This window comes from Drosophila gunungcola, assembly GCF_025200985.1.
Source record: "Drosophila gunungcola strain Sukarami chromosome X unlocalized genomic scaffold, Dgunungcola_SK_2 000039F, whole genome shotgun sequence".
In the NCBI taxonomy this organism is placed as follows: domain Eukaryota; kingdom Metazoa; phylum Arthropoda; class Insecta; order Diptera; family Drosophilidae; genus Drosophila; species Drosophila gunungcola.
Window position 1 is genome coordinate 720,076 of NW_026453190.1, and position 16,511 is coordinate 736,586.

General features: G+C 41.9%; 2 protein-coding genes and 1 non-coding gene across 6 annotated transcripts; 2 read left to right on the plus strand and 1 right to left on the minus strand.

Moving 5' to 3' along the window:
• Positions 1 to 68: 68 nt before the first annotated feature.
• LOC128260811 (putative metabolite transport protein HI_1104) lies at positions 69 to 8,974 on the minus strand. 3 transcript variants are annotated; one of them, XM_052994059.1, is made up of 3 exons: positions 8,812 to 8,974; positions 850 to 2,200; positions 69 to 787 (listed from the first exon to the last, which is right to left on the minus strand). In XM_052994059.1, the coding sequence occupies exons 2-3, from the start codon at positions 2,183 to 2,185 to the stop codon at positions 516 to 518; spliced, it is 1,608 nt and encodes a 535-aa protein (XP_052850019.1). In that variant the 5' UTR covers positions 2,186 to 2,200; positions 8,812 to 8,974; the 3' UTR covers positions 69 to 515. The 3 variants fall into 3 exon arrangements, with proteins under 3 accessions (XP_052850019.1, XP_052850020.1, XP_052850021.1); XM_052994060.1 differs by lacking the exon at positions 8,812 to 8,974 and adding an exon at positions 8,565 to 8,805; XM_052994061.1 differs by lacking the exon at positions 8,812 to 8,974 and adding an exon at positions 2,289 to 2,307.
• Positions 8,975 to 12,449: 3,475 nt separating this feature from the next.
• Trnaf-gaa (transfer RNA phenylalanine (anticodon GAA)) lies at positions 12,450 to 12,522 on the plus strand. The gene has a single exon. It is a non-coding gene; the product is annotated as a tRNA-Phe (tRNA).
• A 1,070-nt stretch (positions 12,523 to 13,592) lies between these two features.
• On the plus strand, positions 13,593 to 16,259 carry LOC128260787 (60S ribosomal protein L17). Of its 2 annotated transcripts, none has more exons than XM_052994023.1 (3): positions 13,593 to 13,723; positions 14,619 to 14,709; positions 15,736 to 16,259. In XM_052994023.1, the coding sequence occupies exons 2-3, from the start codon at positions 14,629 to 14,631 to the stop codon at positions 16,213 to 16,215; spliced, it is 561 nt and encodes a 186-aa protein (XP_052849983.1). In that variant the 5' UTR covers positions 13,593 to 13,723; positions 14,619 to 14,628; the 3' UTR covers positions 16,216 to 16,259. The 2 variants fall into 2 exon arrangements, with proteins under 2 accessions (XP_052849983.1, XP_052849984.1); XM_052994024.1 differs by having other exon boundaries at positions 13,608 to 13,726.
• Positions 16,260 to 16,511: the final 252 nt, after the last annotated feature.

Consider the following 16,511-nt stretch of genomic DNA (forward strand, 5'->3'; position numbering starts at 1 on the left):
AAAAAAGTAGAGGAAATAACCGACCCTGTGGGTCCTCTACAATGGGTAAATATATTGTACCGCGAGTGTTATGTAAATTTGATATTAACAAAACAGCACTTTATTAAAGTTGTACACTTGTTATCGCCTGCCGATTTAAGTACACAATTATCGCGCTAAAAAGACAGTGTGTGAGGGAACTAGAGCAAGGATAGTGCTCCGTTTCGTCCTCCCACACTTTCCCAACTTAGGACTAAGTTTAAAGGTGTTATGACACTTGCCCAAAATGCAGCTAGTAAATCTTTTTGGAAAGCTCGAGGTTGGTGAAGCAGCACCCAAACAACTGACAAAGTAAAACTGCTTTTTGGGTTAGAGCACAGCTTGACTGATTAATGTACTATTTCAATTATTAGCACTCAATAAATCCAGTCATTTAGCCGAATTTCAGGCCAGTGTCATAACACCCCAAACGAATTAAAAATTCCGTAATAGTAATTAATAAAAAAAAACACACACATTTCGGACTTTAAACTAAACTATAGTCTACTGCTCTCGGCACCGTTCTGTCGCACCGGAGAAGGCTGGGCCTTGTCGTATCCGTTGCTGGACATCTGCAGGTGCTGGGGCAGCTGGGCGGGACGGCCATTGGAGGGCAGGGTCTCGTCCACGGAGAACACGGAGTTGTCGTGTCCGTGCATGTGGCGCGCATTGAGCACGGCATTCGGATGGGTCTTTGGCGACTCTGGCTCCTCCGCCTCATCGGGCTTGCCTTCCAGCAGGAAGCATGTGATGAAGAAGAGGATGGAACCTGAAATTGAAGACAGCAATGAGTAGAGTTGACACATAGAAGTGACCATGTAGACTACTTACTGATGCCGTAGAACCCAGCATAGAAGATCATAATCGATCCGCGGTAGCCCAAAACCTTGGCCACTGGATCCACCAGAATGGGCAGGTTACCCCCAATGTTGTTCATCACGAACAGGAAGACGCCAATGGTTGAGGAGCGGACACGCAGCGGGACGATCTCCACCACAATGGCGAACACAATGCCGAACCACATCTCGGCAAAGAAGTAGCTCATTCCCAGCGTGATCATGGCCCACAGCGGATCGAAGTAGACCGATCCGAAGGCCGGCAGTGTGGCAATCAGCTGGCTGATGGCCAATACAAAGGCACGTGACCGAATGCCCATCTTGGCCACAATTTTGTCCGATACAATGCCGCCGACGACCACGCCCACGCTGCCAATGCCAATGGTGACCCCGAACAGCCACCAGCCCAGGTCGACATCGGGGAAGTACGAGTTGTAGTAGAGATCAGCGTTGTACGCAAAGGTCATGCCACCGCAGTGACGAATGGAGGCGGCAATCATCAGCATGATCATCGCCGGACTCTTGATCACCTGCCACAGGCTCACCGGCTTTCCGCTCGCCGTCTGTCGGTCGCCCTCGCCAATGGCCTTGCGCTCCGGCTCCCGCAGGGTGGTTCCCGTCAAGGCGGCCATAATCACCGTGAGCACTCCCGCGCCCAAGTAGCAAACGCGCCATCCCAGATTCCAGAAGTTCAGCTTGGTGATGTACCGGCCCACAGGGAAGGCGATGCCATAGCCTCCGTAAATGCCCCAATTGAAGATGGCCATGACCAGCGCTCGCTTATCCTCCGGGAAGATGTCGGACATGATGCCCGTGGCCAGGGGATTGCATCCGGACTCGCCAGCTGCCATCACCATGCGGAGCAGCACCAATTGCCAGTACTCCTTGACAGTGCCCTGCAGGATCATGGCAATGCCGAAGATCACCGTGCACACGGTCAGCATCTTGACGCGATTGTACTTGTCGGCCGCGAAGCCCATGAAGACGCCCGCAATGGTGAAGATCAGAATGAAGGTGGGACCGGCCAGGATCTGATAATCGATGCCCAGGCCATTGTAGTTCCACTCGCAGTAGCCAGTGCCATTGAAGTCGAGCGCATAGCAGCTGGACTCGTTTCCAACCGCCGAGCACTGTGTGGGCAGCTCGTGACGATTGAACATCGATGTGTTCTGCTGGCAGGCATGATCACCGTAGTCCAACTCAATGGCCGTCTGCTTGGAGGTCACGCCAATGAGATAGTGACCCAGCTCGCCCAGGATGTAGCCAATGGTGAGGAGGGCCAGCACGTAGGAGTTGTAGAACCCGCTCAGCTTGTCGAGAATCGGTATCATCTTGGTGGCCGTTGACTGCGGGAGAGACAAGAAGATAGTGTGTGCTGATTAGTCTCCGCATCTGGCATCAGGCAATCGAAAATTGACAAGAAGATACACAAACCACCGAATTGGTAATTTAAACTGGGCAGCTATCTATCCCCCATTTCGATTCTGTACCGACATTGCATTCATTTGCACTGAGAGCGGGGCAATAAAGAGGCAGCGAGCAGCAGTGAAAAAATTTTAATCAAGTGCCTCGACATAATGACAAATAATCTGCGGGCACTCAATTAATGGGTCTACCAGCCTTAGAGTGTCAGCACACGGGTCAGCTGCACATAATGCAATCTTGTCTGATCTGTCGTGACTGGAATTTCGAAAGGAACTTTTGCACAATGTCCATAATTCTCCCTCGCAGCGTAACGAAAGTGAAGGCAACTACGCGTACGTGATGCGAAAGGCGGTATCTAACGAGCACTATCCGGATACTTAGCCGACATAATGATATACAATCGGAGCTCTGCAGGTGCTGACAATTAAGTTAAGATCGAAAGCATTTAATGGCCGAATAAAGTACTTGTTTATTGATAAATCAGTTAACAGAGTAATGCTTTTATTAAACGAAAGACTACTAAATCTTACATTTGGGAAGCATTTTGTGTCCACTTTGTAGCGGTGACCTTAAATTTAATATTATAAGCTTTTTGAATCATTCAAGAAAATCGGAAGCGGGTTCTCAAATCCCTCAGTTGGAATAATCCAAAACATTCACCTACTCTACCAAGCAAAGTGCCAAAATCAATTTGTCTTATTTTTCGTTATTCCCTCCATTCTCGCAGCCGGCAAATTAATTTTTGGCAAATCGCCATTAACCAAGCTTCGTAATAATCGTAGCTGGTTGCCCACCGATCGGACAAAACTATAGCTCGGCTTTTGGGCAACGACTTGACTTTTGACAGGCTAAAACGCCCGCCCCGCCAACATGCGTACCGAAATTCCTTTAATCAATCAAGTTAATTTGTTTTTCTATTTTTTGTTTGTTGCTATGGGTTTACAATGGCTGCGCTGTCAAAATCGCCAAGGTCAGGCTAAAGAATCGCTGAGAACTCGGTGGCCAGACACATTTAGCTATCCGACGGATATGCGGTCGAACAAAAGGTCTCAAGAATGCGGATGCTTGGTGTATTGACCGCTTGGGCTATTGCAAAGTTGTTCTCTATATTTACCATTTAAGCATTGGCTTGTCTTGTTTTGTGCTCATTGTTTGGGCACCGATTCATGCTCGTGAATCGAACTCTAAACATTTGTGCCTCTATTTCCCAATCCGCACTCTCCGCCTTCGAACTTTAACACATTCTGGTTTCGAACTGCCTAATGTTCGGTGCAATTTTAATAATAATAGCTATTAAACCAATGACGACGGCTAAGTCCATTGTAAATCTGCTAGCCTTGATCGCTTCACGATGCGCGTTGACATTTATCGAGCCATAAATACAAGCATCACCGTTTTGGGTATTATAGCTGACACGTGAGTCTAGTCTAGTCTGTCGTTTTATGAAGATTCGATGCAGGAAGCAGGGTATTATTTGTGATTGTTTTGTGGTTTAGTGAAATACCAAGACGCGACCTTGACATTGAACTATTGTTAGACGACTCTTGTGGATAACCCAAGCTTCTATTTCAACCGTTTATGTCGCAGCTGTTGCGATTGAAGAGCCTTGGCCATGCATTACATCCACATCCGTCAGTGCGTGCCGTAAATCTCGTTCTCTATGTTTCTAGACCAATGCCAAGGCGCCAAAAACCGGACCACCGAGCAAACGTGACTGGCCTGGAAAACCCCCTCCCCTTGGGGAAACTCGCCTCTTTCGCTTTCTTTGGCAAGGCCATTGGATTTGCAGTTCGTGAATTAACAACTAAACTACTCGATTACATGCCCATTGAAGCGTTAAACTTCAGAACCTGCTTCTAGAAAAAATGTATGTCTTTCGAACACAAATAGAATGAAAAATGGAATTGTATACGTAGCATAAAACTTTACATTTGCATTTAATAAAGTGATCTGCTTTTGGGACCCAACTACGCTGAGGGTAACCCCCGTGAGCTTCCATTTTGACCTCCCATCCCCCCAACCCTCCATCGTATCACGCAATGCGAAATTACAGGTCCGCTGTTAGAATGTCAGAACCCCCATATTACAGCATCGACTTGGCTAATGTTCGTGACAAGATTAGACCAAGAACGGTCAGGCTTGGCTGCCTCGAGTCGACTTGAGAACTGGACATGTGCATGACTAATGTGCGAATATCCGATTCCGATATGCTCACAGATTTTCGGATGTGGGCGCGACTCCACGCTTACCCAGCTCTCGTCTGGGTGCCTTAAACTGCTAATAAGATCTCGTTTAATTAAAGCTAAGTACTTCTGGGAACTTTCTTCTATCCGCTATAAAGTTAAAGTTTTAACCCAATTTTAGACCAGTCTTACCGATTAGCTCGCGCCTAATAAGCCTAAGCCTCTTAAGACGTCTATGCAAACCACTTTGAATAGACTGACAGACAAATGGCCGGCACTCAAGCATGCCCATTACACATTATACACATTATACTCGTACAATTGTATTAAGTTGGCTCAAAATGCGGTTTATCAGGCCGACTTGCAACCGCAGTCAAGGTTAACTTGGCCACCAATTATGAATTGCAGCCAGATGCTGATTTTCTGGTATTTGAATTAATTTGCAAATTAATGTTCTTAATTTATTGGCTAGGCCTTTATGGGCAGGTGTCTCTATTTTCTTCTCGCCCACAATTATCAGGCATTTAGTTAAATTGAATGGGAGATCTTTAGGGCCAGTTAAGATGGCGTGACGTAGCCAACGGTTCGGTTCGGTTCGGTTCGACCTTGACACCTGTCCGTGTGAACATTTACATTCTGCAGCTCGTTTGGGGGGCTACGCCCCCTTTGGATTCTGTCTGGGCTTTTGGTTTTGATTTATTCATGGCACTCGCCGTCGAAATGAAGCCATCAAGCCGCTGAATTGCCGTTTTTTGAGTGCCGTTGAGTGTGGTCAGTTAGCAGAAGCTAAGTGACAAGCGAATCACATGGTTTGCATACCCATTATGGACCATGTGTTAAGTGCCAACGACGCCACCTGAAGAAATGCCGGATGTCTGTCTTGCATAAGTAAGTAAACATTGCCATTAAAACTGCATAAGTCGATCAATAAAAGCTAGAGCAAACCCATTTAATATAGAGGAAGAAAGTAAAGCAAGTAGACACAAATGGGTTCAAACAATCAGATAAATTAGATAAATTCAAATTAAAATTGCTTCATAGTATAATATATGTGCAATAACGCCTGAGGTCAACCGGGCCATAAATCTTAAAAAATTGTTTTAAAATAATTCTACACGCCTTCGTTCCGATTTTATTTACTAAAAGATTTATACCTCACTCATATACTCTAAGCGATCGACATGTAATTGTATACATTTTTATCAGAAAAGTGAACTATATCAGCAGAAAATGTTGTTGTCAATATTTCTTAGTTCGGTTCGGTTCGGTTTGGTTTTGTTATTTTATTCTATAGTTACATTTTTTTATTTGCATAGTCTATTTTACATATGTATGTATGTACTGTATAATTAGGAACTATCAACTAATGGCTAAAGTTAGAAACAACCAGATATATACACGGATGAAAAAATCAAACGTTGCACAAAGCAAAATGCTATCGAATCAGAAAACAACAATTTTTTGTTTTTTGTGTACGAATGTACGTTCATGACCCCTGAAGATCTCCATATGGAGGTGGACCAGCCAAAAAGATATAGTTAAGAGCTGACAGTAAGACATGTAATTAACAAATACAACATATCGTTTAAAGAACTAATTCAGGCATAAATTAATAACACTCCCCCCAAATAATTCTTGAGGATATGGCATGTCGAAGATAAAATGCCAATGAATCAGCTTCGATTGGCTGGGAGCAGGTGTTCGAAACTTGATCTTAATGAGTTACAAAATGACAGAGCGATCGCACCTGGCAACTGGGAAGCAGGTGGGCGGGGTTGTCACCAACTGCACTCCCCATCCCAATCCCAGATGCAAATGCATAAAGACTTGTGGATTCGCAAATCGTGCCCACGTGAACCGAGATCTAAGTTGAAGCCGGTCAATTTAGTGGTGGGCTCCCGGAGGGTGAGACAGATGAAACTGTTCCGCTATTAGCATAAATTAATACGAATAGTATCGCCCGGCTGGTCAAACCAGTGACCATAGCTAAATGGAAGCGAATCCGAGTGCAACAAAGGCAAAGTTGCTAATCATCATCATCTGGGGCAAAATGTATCTCGTCTCGGGCTTTCTGTTTGCTCAATCTCGAGGGGATTCTAAAACAAATGACTACTGCCGGACTGTATAACCCGAATTACGGGTAATTACGTCGTCTCTGCTTGTTTGACAAATGCAAATCAAGGGGACGACGAGCTAAAGGGAGAGATCAGCCATACAGATTCGACTACAGAGATACCCATGAAAAGAATTGATCAACTTCCTATGGATTTGAAGATCTGCTTACTCGGTTGAGTTAGTCAACCCCACTCACTAATGAGTGGGTTGCTTATTATATTTAATCACAGTAGCCCTGGTGGACATAGATTGGGTCATAAATTACTCATTAATATCTATCAGTGGCTACATATCTCCCAGAACGCCAGATGGCCGTAATTTGGCTTAAGTTTACGGCATAATTAGAGTGATCTGGTCAAACAATTAAGCAATTCTCGAACTGGATGCCAGCGAGAGTAATCAATTAAAATTAATTATCTGCGACACCTGAGCAACCTTTCTAAGTGTTTTGCTACAGATCTCGCATTCCTCAGTCAATATGGATTGAACTATTATAAAAAAGTACTTAAAGAAATTATGTGATCTCATAGGGAGAGGTTGGAATGTTGTCAACTGTATCCGTAATTAAAGACGGGCTTTTTGATTTCCCAATCGAGAGATCGCAACTTGACCTTCTACGGGCATTTTTAAAATCGAAAAAAGTTCATATAAATTATAGAAAAGGCGAATGTTAATCAAAATCAGACACACTTATGCAATTGCCAGTGTTCATTTGCAATTTCAACTCTTCCATAATATATTGCTAGATTTTTGCATTCCGTTCGGATCTGGAATCTCGGATCTTCGTGACTGCCCACAACAATATGACCTCCCAATCAAATGCAGGGGCAAAAGGGGCTTTTCGAAAGACGCCCACCAGAAATTCTGCTTGATGTGGGAACTGACACGAATCGTGTCGTTGTCTAAATCAAAGTCAAAATAATCGATTACCACAGGAGTTTGTTTAATAAATTCCTATTTAAATCGAGCTTTCAATTTTTGCGATAACGCCAAAATCATATAACACGTTTGAACAAATTGCCCGCTTGCTACCTAACTTACTCACTCAATCGATCGATCGACCGATCGACTCGAAGATTCATTAGACTGTCTCGTCTGGGATTCTGTAGAATCCAGTTATTGTTTCAGTTCGGGGGTTCTCCTTCCTGCTCTTCGCTGATAAGATAGTCCAAACTTCAGGCCTCATTAGCTTTTGGGTGTGGGAGTGTCGTTCGTAATTTGTTGACAGCAACTGAGTTGCGTCAATATTATGTAGCTCAAACACAAGCTTTTAATGGTTTTCGTTGTAGCCCAAGTGCCTTTGGCTATTTCCCCACTTCCCGTTCCCCTCAAAAATCATTTCAAACGAGTATGGATGCTTATTGCCATTTATTAATGACAAGCAAGCCATGTTTATTTTCTTTTTGTTTTGCATAGAAGCCTAATCACAATTGTTTACTTTTAGCACTTGGTCGTTGGCAATCGTTATGTACATATTTGGCAAATCATCAATAAGAATGCAATCTCAATAGGACTAGTACCTTTTATTGCCTGCGATCTTTAATGATTCGGCTTTATAGTTGTTAGGCTTTATATATATGACTAGTTAGGCAATGATCGTTAAGATCTGTAGTTTCGTGTAAGAAATCTTATTTGGAAGGGCTAGGTCATAAACATTCTACTGGAGTGTTAAAAAAATATATTTCCTTAGTTGAATTTGTGTTTGTTAGGTCAATAAAATAACCTTTTCTTCATTTCCCCATTCTTTTGGGTAATTTTTGTCGTTTTTCTTTTAAGGCTTTTGAATCAATTTCCGATCATCTCTTTTGGGTAATATAATCTACATCGCAATTTACTTTTAAAATTACATAGATGCTATTTCTCATTGACTTTCGGATTAATTGCTAATCTTTTTCGTGGAATTTTTTCTGTCACACCTTTTAATTAATAAGTCTGCGGTTACTTGGTCTTCCCCTAGTTAAACTGATTCACTCCCCGGCTAACTCACACTTTCCCACTCTGTCGAGCTGCTGCAATTGCAATTCTTTTCTTCGTTCGACGATCGATCGATGGCTTTGGCACTGACACAAAAAAAAACTGTACCCCTCGATGGATTTAAATTAATTAATTGCACACAAGCACGCGTCGGCGAGCAATTGAATACTGTCAAGGCGTTTAATATTTATTTCAATATCTTTGCAGCATCAGCGAAGATAGCGCGACACGACATTCGACAGTCAACAGACGACACTTACACAGAACAAACAATTCGATGGCAAGAAAGCACACTGTTCAGTTACAGTCCGAACCGTAGGACTTGGCTCTGGACTTGGACTTGACTTCTAGTGCGACAGCGACTGCGACTCCGACTATTCTGTTTATTTTGGGGCACGTCCAGTTGACTGCGTTTGGCAAACAGAACTAAAACACGGCACAGTCCATCGTCGTTTTTAAAAAGGAAAGCCAAACCGCCCAAACGGCGACGTCGACGGCGCTGCCCTCGCCGGCTAAACAATGCAAAGTTTCAGCTTCAGCCCGATCCGAAGTCGAGAGAGGTTCAAAAGCAAAGCAGTCAAGCAGTCAGGCAGTCAAGCAGTCAGACAGGCGGAGAGCAAGAGCAGAATGAGCGCTCCGAGTGCTCTTTGTTGGCGAAGGCAAAGGCGAGTCGACTGCTTAGTCAAGAACCGCAAGCGGGAACAACATAACATTACCCTTCCATTCCATTCCATACCATCCCAAATCCCCGTCCCAAAAATAGTATCTGCAGTGCGAACAAAGGACTGATTAATCGGAATCCCCAATTTTCATCGGCCGTGCCTCCTTTTTTTTCTCGTTTGAACTGCCGCAGGTGCTCTCCGATTGTCATCCAATTGGAGCACAGTAACTTAATCGATGGGCTTGTCCAGTTCGGGTGCTAAAAGATCCAAAAAGTTAATGTTCGTATCACTGCTTGATGTTACCACAAGGTAACAAAATTCAAGCTGTACTTAACAATAATTAATAAAGAAGTAAAGAAATATATAACATTTTTAAATGATCAAACTTTCAAAGAATAAAAAAAAATCACTTAAAGTATAGTTGGGATGTAATTTTACCTATAAAATAAAATTTAGGCTCATCATTTAAATCAGTTCATTTTGTTTTTTGGCTTAAAGACTTAACTAAAATAGTTTAATTTTGGTGTGGCTGCCTGACAATTTGCCTCTGAACATAAATCCCAAAATCAGTGATAATATTTTTCCAAGTTGTGGTTACATTTTGAAATGTACAATCGTAAATAGTTGAAATACATAGTATTTTTCCCACAAATGATGGAATAAATCAAGATATTCTTCAGTTAATAAATCAAAACAATGCAATTTTTAACTTTGTTAATAATTAGCTTTTGAACAGAACCTGACCTCTGCCATGGCCATTTGGTTAATCATCTTAGACTGCATGCCTGGCGATCATGATCATGCTGCCCTTGATCCCGCCTCTGAGATTTGTTTACGCTGCTCTCTCTCGAAAAACAAGCGAAAACAAACGAATCATCGCAGAGAAAACCAGTTAGCGGCAATGGAAAATCCACGCATAATCGAGAGTTCGGTGGATTCCCCACTCTGCCAGCAACAAACCCTCTTGATCTCCACTGTTTTGGAACGTCCATTTCTCCAGAGAGATCCGAAAGATCCGAAGGAACCGATGGAACCGAGAATGCCGATGATGAGTGGTGCTTGTCTGTGCCATTTTATGCGGACGATTCCTGGACTGACCCCCAAGACAACATTATTTAACCCACCCATGTAGCTGCCGATCGCCCCTATCACTTTAAAAATCTATTTTTGATTTACGCATAAAAATAACACATGTTCTTTATAAGATAATTTAATACAAAATAGGTTCTATAAATAAAGTTACATTTTAAAAACTACATTAGTTATTGACAGACAATGTTATAAAAATGATCGCTTATCACAAATAAAGGATATACTATTCTATGCAAATTAAATTTGAGTCTTATAAAAAATTATATTATAATTAAAAGCCTAAAAACATCAATTTTTTTCTTAACTATTTTGAAAAGTTTAATCTCAAATTATTCAGATCTCACAAGTATACACCTAAAGTTAACATTTCCCAATGGGTTAAGCTCTGAGATGGATTCTTGGATTCGAGGAATACATTAAAATGCGCTGCAAAATCCAGTTGCCAGCGAAGTCTGACGTCCGAGGCTGCAATTTGGGGGGGGATTTTTTTTTGTTTTTATTCACCGGTTCCTATCATTACCAAGGAAACTCATGTGCATGCCGTAAATCGGTGCATACGATAGGCGGCGATGGCCGCTGACTCACGGATCTCCGGTCTCCGTTCTCCAATGCCCTGTCCCCTGTTCCAAATATTCCCATCTGCGCAGATCTCAGATCTCAGCTTGCCCCGCGGAACCAGTTTCCATGGTGGTTTTTATACTTTTGTATACACCTCTCGAGTTGTTTGTGCTTTTTGGGCTGCAGGTGTTTGGTGTTTGGTGCTGGGCCTTTCGGGTAATTTTTTCGATGCTAATTTTTGCATTGGTCAACTTCTACTATTGTGACGTCAGGTTTGGTTAAATGTTAAAGTGGGTGTTGGTTGGTGGTTGGGCGGCTCTGGGAGTGTCAAGTTCGAGTAGCTGAGTAGCTGAGTAGTGGGTGGTTGGGGCTTTGTTTGCTTTTCAGTTTCGGATTCGGTTTCGGTTTGCTTTGGTTATAGTTTGGTTTGGCTTGGTTCGTTTACATTTTGTTCTGGGAGCGCTGGTCTTTGGTCTTTTATTAGTTGGTCTTGCTTGAACGCCCACGAAGCACTGACTTCAAGGCAGCCCTCGCCGGTCGGCAGCTACGGTTAAGTGCCTTTTGAGTGTGGAACCGGATCCTTGAGATCGATTTCATGATGGCGATGTGGACTACGGCACGTGCAATGCCGGACGAACTGTCGCCAAGTTTAGTGCAGTGCAGTTCAGTTCAGTTCCGTTCCTCGACACTTGACCTCAAGAGATGGAAATCCAAACGATCGAGATACACCTGCAATTAGGCGTGAATCATGAATAAATTGAAAGGTACCGTGTGCGACTCTAAAAATATACTCCCGAGTATATTAAATTCGCACAAATTACAAAACAATAAAGGCATTTTTGTCGCGCAGCCTGACTGCGCAAAGAACTCTGAATTGCCGGAGGATTTTTTGGGTGAGTGGTTGGTACCGGTTTGATCCGCAGTCTTTTTTCTGATCTCTGGCCGATTAGCAACACAGGCATTTTTACGGTCATGTCCAGAACGAACGCGCTAATAAATGACTAACAGAAAAGGGACAATGCCGATGCGGTTAGTGTCCAGCTAATTTTATGGCTTCCACCTCGATCGGCTTTATCGGGTCGCTTTATTAAAAAGCATTGCCCCCAAGTGCTAGTTATTTTCCGTAATACCGAAAACCACAAAACACCGGGTCGTCATATGGAAGTTTTCCTGGCTGAATGAAGGAGTGCAAAGTAATTTTTGACTAAACTAATTTAACTAATTACAAAAAACCACAGAGATCCAGAAAAATAATCTTCTTAATAAACGAACTGTTTCCCACTGTTTAATATAGGCCAATAAAATAAAAAAAATATTTATGACTTAACAAAATTTATTTGATTTTAAATCTATGGGAATTATGGTCCAAGTGAATGCACCATTGTTCATAACTGAATTGAGTAATTTATGCACAGAGGTGAGAAGATTTATTTTTATTAAAAAGCTAATATGGCTACTAATGAACCTTAAAGTCATCCAAATAAAACGTCTTATCTCAGATTCTGTTTAGCATATGTTTATTAAATCAGGATTAATAATTGTATTTTTCATCGTTCGAAGGTCGCCAGGAAGCTAAGCTCCCAAGTGCCGAAATAGCTCAGTTGGGAGAGCGTTAGACTGAAGATCTAAAGGTCCCCGGTTCAATCCCGGGTTTCGGCAATTATAAAAATTCTTTTTTTTAACTTCTGACTTTCTTATAATATCTTCTGTTACTAAATCTCACATTTTGTTTTTATATTTTGATTAGTTTTGTTTACTTTTTACCCAATCACTGTCAGTTAGCCTTGTTGTCATACCATTGAAAAAATACTTGTAAAAGCTTTCATTGGATTGGAACACGAATATTGCCACATTTCAAAAAATAATAAAAGCTTTATGCTGACTTGATCAAAATTACAAAACATTTATAATACAAAGTATTCTTCGAAAATTCTTGCATTGAATATAACAAATTGATATTTTTATAAAAATATTTCATTGTGCTCCCTTTTTTGTTGCAGGTAATCTTGACAAATAAATAAAAATACTTAAAAATAGTTTTTTTTCGCATTTAAGACCTTAACCTTAAACGTAAACCTAAAGTATATAATTAACATCTATAGACGTTTAATTATTTTTTTGTTTTGCCAGAAGAATTTAATTTTTAAAAATACCGCCGATCGATAGATGCAAAAAAATCAGAACATCCTAAGTATCGAATAAATAGCTTCGGCTTTAAAACAATCGATAGTGGCTGCCGTATTGATCGATTTTTCTCACGACAACAAACGGTCTTATAACGATGGTATCGTTTTAGAATCGAGTATTTAATTAAATAAAATATTCTGTTAATGTTGGATTTTGAAATTTTATGTTTATCTTAAAATAAGGTCCTCGTCTTTCTTGTTTATAACAGCTTGTTTTGCCTTTAAACTTTAAAACCGATGGGTTCAGCTATCTTCTGCGACAGTATAGATATATTGAGATTTTACTTTTGAAAGTTTCCATCTTTGGTCGATGTTATTTGGATTTATCTCTTATTTATTAACGATTAATGATGTCTTTGCCCTCAGCCGACATATTACCCTTACATGTTGTTATTTTATTTAATATATCGTTAGAGATGGATACACATCGATGAACGCTGCCAAACATCGATATGACCGATATTTGCCACCATCTGTGTCATCGATGTTATTGCATCTCTAGAAACTGCCCGTTTCCTTTCTTTTTAATTTCCACGTTTCCGGTGAGTGCATGTGCTCCGTGTGTTTTTTGCTGTGAATTGTCACTTAAATTAACTTTAAACTCTTCTAATTGCGGCCAGGGCACTCCGAGGCGTTTGCGGTCGTGTAAATTTGTGTTGGCAGAGCGATTTTAGGTGGTAAATCAAAGCCGCCAGTTGGCCGGCCAAAAAACGTTCTACCCCCTTATTTTTTCTTACATATTTTTTTACTGTGGGCCTATGGGCCAAAAAGCAAGTTACACCATGTAAACAATACACTTTGGTTTACAATAATATATGCGCCTTAATGGTACATAACTTTTTTTTCCTGTGAAATGTAGTGAACAAATGTCTGCCTATATGTGTGTGTTTAGTTGTACATGTATGTGTGTGTGTCAGAGGATTTTGAGTGTTTGCAAAAAGTCTTAAGCTCGTTAAATTTAAATGTTTCTATGTGAAACTAGACAAATTTCATAAATTTTGCAGTATTTTAAGTCAAAAGTGACCCAGTATTGTTGTTTACAGACACGCACCAACACACACACGCGCACACATAAGCAGTCGCTTAGGCTTTTTTTTTCTCGCTCATGTTGCACGTGTTTTGATTGCCGCCTTATCCGTCGGTTTTAACTAAAATCAGACTGCGAAATAGGTTTTACTGTTGAAATTTTTACACGACCGCAGCGTAAACAGTTTGTCCCATAGAATTTGCGAGAATTACCGGCCCAAGTGCCTAAAACTCTGGGCAGAAACTAGTGTTAACAAAACATACAATTGCGGTCAAAATAATAGTGGCAGGGCAATGTAAAATACGTAATTATTACTTATTTAAAGTTCAAGACTTACATTTTGTTTCACGTCCTTAGAAAGAATTTTGATTTTGTTTGGCTTATAAAAATATAATCCACCAATATTTGCAATAATTCTAGTTCTCAGATACTTTTTAATGGCGCATTTTAGAACATGCACTTCTATTGTCATGACCGCAAATTTCGTATGTTTGTCAATACAATTGTTTGACGATTTCACTAATTGTTAATGTTTCTTGCAGATATTGAAAAATGGGCCGTTACTCACGCGAGTCAGACAACGTGGCCAAGTCGTGCAAGGCGCGCGGGCCCAATCTACGTGTGCACTTCAAGGTGAGATCCCGATCCCCCAAAAAATAGGACTAACTTCGTCCGCAGCTTAAATCAGTGAATGCCAGCCGATTGTGCAGCATCTCGCTTTTGCATTGCTGCTAGAGGAAACCTCCAAGTGGACGAGTTCATCAGCTGAGTGCATCCAAAGTCTCTCGATGCCCTCTTCTAAAATCTCGCCCACAACTCGTTAAAACTCTATAGAATAATTGGGAAAGCCTTTCCATTCCCATGCCGGCATGCCCATTTAATAGGTGGTTGCTCCAACCTGGACAACTACTGACGATCCGCATGCCCAAAGCGAAGTCACAGCCTTGCTAAAACAGCGGCCTGCTGCTTTCCATGAGCGAGTCTCTACCTGTAGCCTGGCACAGATCTTCAGAACCTTATAGTCAACCCAATCGGGGAAGAAAATCAAATTCATATAAGTTAGCCATCCAAGTTATGTAGAATTAGCAGCTACAGCTGATAACTAGTTGTTTGTGATTATTTGACAGTATTTAAACAATCTTACTATTAACATCTTCAAAATTGCCTTTTATTATATGATATAGCTAATGATTTTTATCATGATTTTATTTTAACATTTCATTAGAAAAATGCGACATTATTGTTGGTTGCACCGAAATATACTAGCTTTGATTTCCTTATTTATCTGAATTTTTCTAAAATATATAACAAAAAGGGCTTAGGATTGCTCGACCAAAAACTAGTAAACATATTACCTAAATCAAACAAAATCTATGATTATCTGTCTGGAATAACTAACAATATATGAATTATGATAGTGTAGCCTCCCTAAATGGGCACAGCTTTAAAACCAGGTGGTTTATCCCTCATGGAAGATCACTGATTAAAAGCTGTGCCCAAAGCAAACTCCAGCCATTGTAAAACAGCGGCGTGTTGGCTTTCAATGCTCGCGTCTCTACCTGAACTTTGGTACAGCATAATGTTTCTGCCCCTGAACTTGTAGGCACTTGTAGCACATCACAGATCACCAACTAATAAAACCAATGCTTGCTTTTGCAGAACACACATGAGACCGCCCAGGCCATCAAGCGCATGCCCCTGCGTCGTGCCCAGCGTTACCTGAAGGCCGTCATCGACCAGAAGGAGTGCGTGCCCTTCCGTCGCTTCAACGGCGGAGTCGGTCGTTGCGCCCAGGCCAAGCAGTGGAAGACCACGCAGGGTCGCTGGCCCAAGAAGTCCGCCGAGTTCCTGCTGCAGCTGCTGCGCAACGCTGAGGCCAACGCTGACTGCAAGGGTCTGGATGCCGACCGCCTGGTCGTCCACCACATCCAGGTGAACCGCGCCCAGTGCCTGCGTCGCCGCACGTACCGTGCCCACGGTCGCATCAACCCCTACATGTCGTCGCCGTGCCACGTCGAGGTCATCCTCACCGAGAAGGAGGAGGTCGTCTCCAAGGCCACCGACGATGAGCCCACCAAGAAGAAGCTCTCCAAGAAGAAGCTGCAGCGCCAGAAGGAGAAGATGTTGCGTTCTGAATAAAATGTGTTCTGGGCCAGCCGCCCAAGCCGGTGACAACTATTGAAGCTCCATTCTTTTTTTTTTTGTGTAAACTAAATAATATAACTTAATGAGAGTTGAAAGTGCGTAAGGAAGTTGCGGATGTGGAGAATACAGAGCACCAAACCCCAGATTTGACCACCTGGAAATGTTATGCGTTTTGCTTTTAACTCGATCTATTTTTTTTTTTGCTAGGCTAGGAGAGCGCCTTGTTTGGGCGCAATAAAGAAAATTAACATTTTCGTACATGTGACTTGCACTCGAAATGGGTTTAGGAT